We start from the raw sequence: 10,981 nt of genomic DNA on the forward strand, positions 1-10,981 counted from the left end.
GGAGGCAGGCTTTCTCTAAACAATCAGTCCGACTTGGACTGAATGCAGTCACTCAGCCAGAAATAACTGTTGTCTAATTTATAAACACACAGATTGCCAACATGTTGAATTTACTCTGAATTACTACGTGACTGAGGGCAAGTCGTCTGTTACACATCAGGGGGTTTGAGTCAACTTGCTGCCAAGTGGTTCTATTGTTGTGTTCCAACATAAAAGCACAGTCACTGAGTGCCTATGCTATTTTGCAGTTAAATCGCAGTTCTGCAGCAACTATATCAGCTGACTTGCACCAAAATTACTCTGAAGATGGCAGCTGACTGCGAGTGGTCACAGACCTGGTCCCCGCCATTTCAAAGGCGATGAGTTTGTTAGTGACCCCATTTACACACACATACAAGCATTTTTTTTTCAATATAACTCGGGGTTCAGTATCTTGACATTCGAGCCACCCCAAATGGCACAAACATTTTGGTTGTGGTGTGGTCTCCCACTACAGTGTGTATAACCATTACCCCTAGAAATTGTGGGTTGTGTATAAAATGGGTGTAATTCTTAAATACGTAATGCAATACTTTTCTTAAAGGCCTTGAATTAAAGCTGAGTGTCTGTACTTCATTCACATCTTGATTGCTCGATCTTAAAAATCTATTATGGCGGTGCACAGAGCAAAATAAACTGCAACACTGTCCAAACTGTGCCAGTCAGTCTGTATGACACGGCACAAATGTTCCCAAATGTTCTAGCCCTGCTCCTTATCTACCACTCTGAGCTGAGAGGTAAGAAGGCCATGTGTATGTGAGCTCACTCACATGGGAAATGAACCGGCAAATCAGGACGAAATGAAAATCAAACGAGAGGGGGTCGACGGAGAAAGGCAATTATCTCTAATGAACAACGTTTGTCCCTAGCACACAGTCTCAATCAGATCAACCCTCCTCCCCTCAGTCTCTATTTACGCTCTCTGTTCCCATCTCCATCACAGTACTTGTTCCTCTGCCTCTCGCTGTGCCCTCCCTTCCTTTTCCTGTCATCACCCCATCCGCTCCACGGAGGGACTGCAGGATGCTGGAGGAGTACAACGGTAACAGGTGTCTCATCATTGCGCTAATAACAGGCCACAGGAAGATGTCCACACATATATTTTTATAAGAACCAATGCAGAGATGACAACTCCTCCATCATTCCCTTATATTCAGTCATTTCACGGGTGAATCACCAGGCATAAATAATTCTTGAGACGAATGCCCACACAGTTGCCACAAATGACCAAATCTTCCATTTAACACCAGTTCAAAACTTACATAAAGCTAAAGCTCGAAGCAATATGTGTTCTTTTTCTACCCTCACACTGCAAAAGAAGTCCTGGCATCGAATACTGTCTGCAGAGATTATCGATAATACCTTAACTTTTCCTCTTAACCCGTATCCAGCTTGCAGTACATATACAGATGCATCGAGCAGATCACACTGTCTCCTTACACCAGTAACGAACTCTCATTCATCAGCTGGAGACTTCGGCGCGCATAACACACAATTGCACAAACAATCTTCCACACTTAAACAAACCCCAATGAAGCATGTAACTGGTAGCTTGTGCCTGGCTGTACGCTTGTTAGAGAGATATCAGCTTCTGTTTCTCTGTATTACTGTGAGCAAAGAGAATGCAGCTGCTTCCCATTATGTGCATAGGTGGCTGCTCGGGATGCGTGTGCGGCGGTATTCATAATCATGTTCTGCAGTATCACATGGCAAAATGTGTTTATGTTGCAGGTGCAGACTGAAAGTGAATCCATTATTACAAGAGAACAGGCTCCCATGATGTATGAATAAATCAATATCTAAGCCGTAACCCCTGCAGCACCGTTTATCTAGAACAGTGCACGTGTCATTGACTTCACCCTTTTATCCAAACCGCTTTACAATGTCAAGAGCACACATACTTTTAGCAGGTATTAAATCCTGTCAGTGTGAGTGCTTTTCAAGCCACCGATTTCTTTTTATCTACTTTTTTGTGTGTGCAAGTTGTACGTGGGTGTGTGTTTGTTGGGTCATTACCCAGTCAGCCTGAGGACACAAGAAGCCATTATCCGAGGGAGTCTGCACACTAAATGTTTGATAAGCCTCTAAAGCGGATGTCCTGTTTCTCCTCTCATATAATACACATGTCATGCAAACATGTGTAATCTAAAGTCGCAGCTACAGTTTAAAAAGAAATAAAAGTTCCCCAGAATTTCTTTTTTTCATAGTTAAGACAGTAGGATGATAATAATAATAATAATAATATTAATAAAATCCTCCCCTGTATGTTTCTGCTGCAGCAGAAGCAGGAGTGTAAGCGTGTCGGCTCAGCAAAGCACTGAGAGATGCCGAGCAATGAGTCATGCAGCAGTCTGATTAGCTTGCTTTCCTTCCCTTCAAATCCAGAGTTTGTTAGAATCACCCGTCTGTATATCTGTAAAAATTAATATAAAAAATAAACACTTGAAAGTCTTGATGGTATTTTCTGTTTATTATCAAAATAGCTGTAAATTGTATATAAATCAAAATTTAAAAATATCAGTAATATACTGGTAGTTGTTACTTGGTACTAAAAGCATTACCTTACGATTATTCTTCTTAATGCCTCAACCCGTGACCTTAACGGCAGTAAGTATGACAGTTTGTGTAAATATTAAGTCCTTCATTTAAATGTTACCTGGCCACTTTCCCTCAGAGGAGATCTCTGAAAGCTGACATTTTCAAAGTGCAGGCTACCACGGAGGAATGTCACAAAATATTACACATCCTGCTGGTTTCTGGGAGCAGTAAACTGGGGGGCAGCAAGTCTTCTGGCAGCTTGGGGATTCCATCCAGGACCTCGAGATTTGGCAAACAGGAGAAAACACTGAATATGAAGAGAGACAGAAAATGAGTATAAATTAGTTTATAGATACACAGACATTATCCTCTAGAGCAGACCTGGGCATTGTATGGCCTACAGGAAATATCCGGCCCTTTGGTTGTCTCCAGGTCGATGGGAAATTAGGATGCACACATAAAAAAGTACACATCACACAGTTTGTCCCACTTCAGTCACCAAACACTCTTTGAATAACTCCCCGTTAGAGACCAACTTAATGTTTTTTTGCAAAATCCCAATACAACTGATGCTTTTATTTTGAAACTGCAGTTTTTTTGTTTTGTTTTTTTAAACAATAAACTTGGCATTACAGTGTTAGGGACTGCATTTTGAACTTCATTACGAAACTGAACAAGAATGTGACAGATGAAGAGCGGGAACAGACATCTGAATCTTTTATCCAGGGATGGACCAGTCAAGACCAAGATTGACCCCCCACTAAGTCATTCTCTGATGGGGAGTTCATAAAGACTTTGGTAGACTCTACTGTATTAAGGTAAACAACATGAATTGAGGAAGTTGTGGGAAATCTGGAGCTTCAGTCTGAGCTTTTTCCTGCTGGGCTTAATACGAGAGCTGTGATGTCCAACACAGCCACTGGGACAACATAAATGTTGGCGATTATAGAGGAACTGGCAGCAATGCACTCAGTTAAAGGGACTACAACAGGGAGTGATTTGTTTGTGGAAGTGAGTGGATGTTTGGATAGGCGGGGGCTGAAATGGGACAAAATGATCAAAACGTGATAAATGTTGGTGTTTTTACTTTGCCTATTTCACATATTCACACTCTATTTGTAACCAGTAGTGGTTTAATTAATACTAAGCAGAACTGAGTTCAGCCTCTGGTACAGTCTGATTACCGTGCACGGTAGTCCTGAGTGAAGGTCACTGGGTTGCGGGTCAGGTTCAGGGAACGGAGTGGGCTGTTCCCCAGAGCTCCCAATCCCCCCAGGGAACCAATGGCGTTCTCAGACAGACAAAGGTGCTCCACTGCGGGGAGCTTTGGCAGCTGACGCAGACACACCAGGTGGTTACGGTGCAGGTTTAACACTCTGCACCTGCTCATGGCAAACACAAATACTGCTTAACTTTTTGTTTCGTGCCAAACAGTACAGCACAGACAAGCATACTCAGAAAGAAACAAAAGAAAAAAGGTAAGAAAACACTAATTAGCACACAAACAGTCCCATCACAGGCTGAACAGAAGAAATATTACATAACCTTCACTTATTTGTTCAAAAGCACTGAGCTACTATCTTTAAATAACATAATTTTAAAAAGTGCAATGTGAGTTTCAGAAGCTGACTTCAACACTAAACCCACGTGGCCAACGTTATAAAAACAATGATGATTAATTATAGAATATAATATTGTTTGACAGGACATTTGTCTTCATTTTTAACAGCTAAATGGATTTAATAAAGCTATAATGAATGCTGTAGTAATGTCAGTCAGATTAATTTCAGTCTATCATATATGTATATATATATATGTGTGTGTGTGTGTGTGTGTGTGTGTGTAACCATTTGGAATTTCACAGTATGTAATATTCATAGTTCCTCCAGGGAGCTGTTCCAGATGAGGGCGTTGTGCTGCACCTTGGGTGTCATTTCATACCTTGGCAGACGTACAGAACTCAGGCTGGTGAGGGAGTTGTCAATCAGTTGAAGTTTCTCCACTCGGATCAACCGGCGGAGGATTCGGAGGAAATTTTCTTGCTGGAAGGGATCACCCAAGTCCTGATAGGACAAATTTAACTCCTGAGAAGAGACAGGTGGTAGAGGTGTCAGAAGCAATCTTTGTTGCCCTCTCCTCCTCTTCTTCTCAGTTTGCACCTTCACTTCTTTCCTTTCCGCAGCTATGTCTTTGCTCTTCTGTGCTATATATGACATCTTTAACATCACACACCCACACATATCCTGCATGCTAGCTTACCAGACAGTTTTCCCAGTTCTCTTGAAGCCTCTCCTCCCATCTCTGTCCTTGTTCCTCTCTTCTCCTGCTCCTCCCTCTCTCCAAACAGATGCCACCCCTCTCTTTTAGATGTAACTCATCTTCTGATGGCCCTTTGATTATAATGTAAAAAATTTTTTAAAAGTCTTTAACAATCTTCACATTATTATTCATCTGGTGAAGAAGCTAAATTAAGAGACTCGAAAGTAATGAAAGCAACACAAAAATGGCAGCGACACAGCTTCTTTAGAGGTTTTCTAAAACGGTTCATGAGCTAGAAAACTACAATTTCTTTTCTATTGCTCTGGTTAGGTTACAGAGGTGGTTTTCTCACATCAGCCACACACCTTCTCTAACCCTGGGGCACGTCAGCTGGTCACCTGTGACATCACACTGCTCCAGGCCATGCCACAATGCAAACTGGAACCGACTTGATGGAAGCTGATGAGAAAAGATGAAGAGGAGAACAGGGTGACAGACGAGATACACAAGAAATGTGTTACTATCTGACCACTTCATTAGGTACACCTGTTCATCTGCTTGTTAATGCAAATAGCTAATCAGCCAATCACATGGCAGCATTTAGTTATGTAGAAATGGTCGAGACAACCTGCAGAAGTTCAAACAGAGCATCAGAATTACAAAGAAAGGTGATTTATTTGACTTTAAAAGTGGCATAGTTGTTGGTACCAAATGGGCTGCTCTGGGATTTTCAACACAACCATCTCTAGTTTACAGAGAATGAACTGATAATTAATACATATCCAGTTAGCACCATTTCTTTGCCTTGCTGATTTCAGAATTAAGAAGAGAATAGCCAGGCTGCTTTGAGCTGATAGAAAGGCAACAGTAACTCAAATAACCACTTTTTAAAGCCAAAATACTGAAACTGAGGCAGATACTGATGTTGACATGGGTTCACCAAAACGGGACAGCAGCAGATTGTCAAAATGTTGCCTGACAAGTCTTAATTTCTGCTTCAACGTCAAGATCATAGAACCACAATTTGGTGTGAATGATGTAGAAGCATGGAACCATCATGCATTGTATCAACAACTCAGGCTCCTGTTGCTGGTGGTGTAATGTGGGAAATACTTTATTAGCACACTTTAGGCCCCTTAAACTGAGCATCATTTAAACATCACAACCTACCTGACCATTGTTGTTGACCATGCCTTTGTAACCATTGTGTACCAATCTTCTGATGGCTGCTCACTGTACTCACATGGCCTCCATAATCTCCACATCTCACTCCAATAGAGCACCACTGGGCTATGATAGAATGGGAGATTCTCATCATGGATACGCGGCCGACAAATCTGCAGAAACTCTCAGAAAATTTGGTCAATATGTACCAAATTCTCTGAGGAGTGTTTCCAGCACCTTGTTGAATCTGCGCCACGAAGGGAAAAGTCCAACCTGGTACGAGCAGGGTGTAACGCGGGTGTGGGGAACTCCAGGCCTCAAGGGCTGGTGTCCTGCAGGTTTTAGATCTCACCCTGGGTCAACACACCTGAATCAAATGATTAGTTCATTACCAGGCCTCTGGAGAACTTCAAGACATGTTGAGGAGGTAATTTAGCCATTTGAATCAGCTGTGTTGGATCAAGGACACATCTAAAACCTGCAGGACGCCGGCCCTTGAGGCCTGGAGTTCCCCCACCCCTGGTGTAATGCATGAAGTGGCCAGCGAGTGTAGATTTCCTTCCTTGATTAAATACGTAAATAAGTGCCATTCGTGAATGCACCATTCTGCCAAGTTTCAAAGCTATGATATCATCTGTGACACATATGCAGTCACAAATCTGCAGACACCTTTCAGTGAGGTGTGTTGTGCAAATGACACCAGTTATGAGCCATATTCTCCCCCCAAGTTTAATCACATTCCCCTAATTGATAGTCAAATTAATTTCAGCTTCAAGATCAGGACAGTCAAATAACTGACATGTCAATGGGCAAAAAGAGAGCGATACATGGGAATCGTTTAGAAGAACAGGAGACACAATTAAGTTTAATCTACCATGGTTGCCCATTAGTCCAACATAAACTTTATTCCCCGAGCATACAGAGAGCATGAAGCTAAAATCAGTGGCTCATTTATAAGACTATTAACCAATACTGCTACCTGTGAAGGTCGACAAGAGCCGCTACAGTTTTATTATCCTGTAATGACACCTTGTCTTGCTGACATCATCCTTCTCTTTCCTCTCTTTACGTATCAGCGCATGCATTCTTTCCCCAGTTTAGCCCTACCCCCCGTCTACAGGGCTGTGTATCACATCAACTGTATAAAATCAAATAGCAGCTGTTGCTCATAGTTTCATTAGTGAGTTTGTGAATCTCCTTTCATCTTCTAATGATAAACATTAAAATATTTTCCATTTATGCATTTTTTTCCTCAAATGAAGACTATTTAAAAGTCATCTTGGGATATTTATGCAAATATTTATCATATCAAATGAAAAGTTATGATCCTATGTTGACTGTTTTTGGGATGCAGCAGCCTTGACCTTATCAACCCTTTTATACTCATCCTGTTCACTCTTACTGTGTAACTCTCCACTCCCTCCACCTGGTAATCTAGACACAGGAATGACCCAAATCCAGCTAACTGTTGCTCCTCCTTTTCCAGACTCTCCAGTGTAAATGTTTTCTTAAAGGTTTCTGAACAGTGTGGGAGACAATAATGGATGTAATCTAAATGGGAAGTGCGTATGATTCATTCCCTTATACAGTCTTTATATCACAATATCTGACAACATCTAAATACATTAATAATTTAAAAAAAAAAGCATCCCTGTCTCTACTAAAACAGGAGCATTAGTCAGTCATGCACGCAGCTCCAACCAGAAGGCCTTTTTCTTTTGCAAATAATTATTTAGAGATGCTATTTTGCTGCAGGATTTTAAGCAAAACACTTTGAAGTTGTTTAAGACATGACATACAGAGGGGTTTCTTTTTTTTTCAGCCCAAGTGGGAGAACTCTGCATGGAACATAAGAAGGATTAGGTGAGGAGTGATTCCCCCCCCCATCTTTCTTAAATCACATATCAGCGAGAGTAAGAGAGTGAGTGAGAAAACACTCTGCACAGTAGTCTAGGCGAGAGGCCAGTGGCTCGAGGGTAAAAGAGCGAGTGCAGAGAACAGACTGAGAATATTTTTCAGCTCAGAGATGGCTAAAAGAGAGAGGGAGACGGGATGAAGGCTGTTTAAGATGAAGGAAGGAGGAGGCAAAGGAGAATTTGTGAGGGAAGGGTAATCACAGGTTTATCCAGTGTGTGCGTGTCACTTACGGGTGTAGATACTAGTCCAGAGTCAGGACTTTGGTCCACAGACAGAGGTGTGCCGGTAACCCTGAATTCAGAGCCATGGGATGAGTGGGATTTGGGGAAACTGCCAGTGAGTGTGTTCACACCTGAAGAGCTGAGAAAAGGGGGAGAAAAAAAATAAAAAGAGAGACAATAATTATCCCATCTTCCATCCCTGTTTGAAGTGGAGCTGTTCTTTGGTAATGTAATCCCTGGTGTGTGCTAAAACCCTGACCACCGACCGAGTGGTTAGGGTTACACTGAACTGGGCCCGACAATGCAGATTAGGACCCGTTGCCATAGCTCCAGAGGACACCTGAGCAGGTGCTATTAGGTTATCATAATCTGTGTCGGCAGGGGGTAGCTGGACCCTCTATAATTGATACTGCATGCCCTGTGGCGGTGTGCTAAATAGTTATCATACAAAAGAACTGCGTAGATGATACAATATTTATTTATTTATATTTAATTAAATATATATAAATTAAAGGATTTTTAAATGTTATACCTACGTTTTAAGCTAAACTGGCTTCGTTTTTTTTCGTACATATTCGAGGTCCAATAAAAAATATAGAGAGCAAATAAACCGACTATTACTGTGATGAACTAAATGAAATGCCAGGCAGAGGTAAGACGACTGTTAAGGATATTATCTCAAATTTTCGAGTTACTGACTTCAGTCTAAATTTCAACGACTTTTTTAATTTTATTGTTATTATATTTTATTTTTTCAGAAGAAACAAGCTTCCACATTTCATTGTAGCCATTTGGCTATGTCACTGAGGGCTAAAGCCAAGTGTTAGCAATGGCATTAATGAAGGTTTCTCCCTATTTAGGTAGAAAACCTTAATTAATGGGCAAATTATTTCACATCGCACAAGGTGCACTGGATGAAAAAGCTACACTGACGGGCGTCACAGAGTGAAGCTGGTGTCTGTCATGCAGACATAGCTGATTCGCCTTACCTTTCTGACATGTCCCAAGAGCCTTGTGATGAATTTTCCCGGCCTTCTTTAGCACATTGCGGACGGCTCGCTGTAGCCCTGCAGCCCCGTGGCTGTTACCCATGGAGCCCGCCGTGTTTGTTAGGATTCACCCAGCGAGAGTTGACCGTCCTGCTGGCCGGCTGTGGCTCTGCAGAGAGAGACTGACAGCAGTGTGGGCCCAGAGCCGGAGCTGCCAAGGGCGCTGCTCAGGCTTATCACTCAGGACAGGTAGAAATTAGAGCAGAGTGCGCGTGAGGGCCGCACCACGCGCTCGTGAAGCTGTTATTCAAAGTTCAAATGGATTGTGACAGCTAGTATAACGAAGGCTTTTCAAAAGTGACAAAATCACAAATGAGCCTGCTGAAACGCAAGTTTTTGTCAGAAAAATGTGACCTAGTGATCTCTAGTTCTTTCTTTCTTTCGTCTTTCTTTGCCACAGAGTCTCCTCCTCTCGTTTTCTCGAGCAAATGCCTGCCCAAGCAATACCTCGACATATAACTATTTACAAAGTGTGTCAACTCTAAGGCAGTTTACATATGTGTGTAAATTACTGTTAATGTTCACTCGGTATTGTAAACCTTTTGGAAGGCTGACCATGCATTGCATTTTGTGAGTTAAATTGTAGCCACAAACATGATTATCCCTCCTGCTGCTGGCACACATCAGTGGAATAAATCTATAAAGCCAGACCAAACAATAAAACGGAAATTCTTAAAAACAAATTACTGCAAATATTTAACCAGCAGCTGTCCAAATAGACAGCAGCTAGAGAAAAGTCTTTGTATTTTCTTGTAGTTTCTGTACACTATGGGGCAGAAGAGGTAAGAGAGGAGCACACAATGAAGGTATATGGAGCAGATATCATCGCTGCTCGTTTAAGACGTTTAGATTAAGAATACCTTCTTAAACCTTATTGTTTCTCCATAGTTTAGCTTATTGAGTTTAACATTTAATAGTGAATCTCACTTCTCACAGTTAAGTGAAAACACTAGGAACTGCACAGCAGTGTGGAAATGAGTCCTTGTAACTTTGCATAGAGCTTTGGCTTATTGTTAGCTGATTTAGTGCTTCCGATGGACAGACTCATTATATGATAATCTTCCTTAATAACTTTAAGAAAGCCAACTTCATTTTGTGTGGCAAACGTAACAAAAGATGTGCACATAAATGTTACATATAAACACATTACATATAAACAAAAGGAAAATATTTTTTAATCAGGATTCTTTTATTCTATTTAAGATATATTAAAATACCGACAGTTTCCTGAGTACCTGATAGTGATCATGACCAGCAGCATGACCAGAGCACAGGTCTCACTCCCTTCACCAGCTACATGATCTGCGTGCATGTGTGTTCAGGAGGGTTATGCAGGCTTGAAATAATTCCAAGATGCCTTTGGTGGAAAATGACTGGCTAAACTCCAAAGGCTTCAATAGCTAAAGCATTGCGTGTTTAGCTGGAGCTGGTTTGGCGCATTAGTGGTTATGCAGCTTTAGAATTAGGGAAAGGCCTGTTGTTTACAATCCGCATAAGCTGTCGTGTCCTTGAATTAAAAGTGCGTTTAACTTTTGGTAACACTTTATAACACCGCCCACGATGAAAGTCGTAATTCCCCAGCACCTAAATCAGATTTCAACATTTTTAATATAATGTAGTTATATTTACATGCAAGTACTTAAAGTCAGGGACATTCGAATAAGGGGCTAAGAAATCATGTTTTTGCTGGAAACAAATAAACAATTATACTGTAAGTAAATTTAAGCACTGCATAATTTCCTGGTAATTTAGTGGAAATTAAAATACATATGTACATTGCACATTTTGGGGTGT

General features: G+C 41.3%; 1 protein-coding gene across 1 annotated transcript; it reads right to left on the reverse strand.

Annotated features, from left to right (window-relative positions):
• Nucleotides 1-2,490: 2,490 nt before the first annotated feature.
• LOC113036754 (uncharacterized) lies at nucleotides 2,491-9,362 on the reverse strand. The gene is made up of 7 exons (XM_026193215.2): nucleotides 9,128-9,362; nucleotides 8,148-8,277; nucleotides 5,202-5,295; nucleotides 4,837-4,967; nucleotides 4,519-4,661; nucleotides 3,762-3,959; nucleotides 2,491-2,884 (listed from the first exon to the last, which is right to left on the reverse strand). Exons 1-7 carry the CDS (start codon nucleotides 9,136-9,138, stop codon nucleotides 2,767-2,769), a joined length of 825 nt encoding a protein of 274 aa, XP_026049000.1. The 5' UTR covers nucleotides 9,139-9,362; the 3' UTR covers nucleotides 2,491-2,766.
• Nucleotides 9,363-10,981: the final 1,619 nt, after the last annotated feature.

Source organism: Astatotilapia calliptera, chromosome 14 (assembly GCF_964374335.1).
Source record: "Astatotilapia calliptera chromosome 14, fAstCal68.1, whole genome shotgun sequence".
NCBI classification, from domain to species: domain Eukaryota; kingdom Metazoa; phylum Chordata; class Actinopteri; order Cichliformes; family Cichlidae; genus Astatotilapia; species Astatotilapia calliptera.

Excerpts from the sequence above, each read along its gene's own strand:
- LOC113036754 (XM_026193215.2), bottom strand. Across the intron at positions 5,296-8,147 it reads CTGGACTAGTATCTACACCC|CTTCCATCAAGTCGGTTCCA; the intron begins GTAAGTGACACG and ends TTTTCTCATCAG. Across the intron at positions 4,968-5,201 it reads GTGCCCCAGGGTTAGAGAAG|GGCCATCAGAAGATGAGTTA; the intron begins GTGTGTGGCTGA and ends TTATAATCAAAG.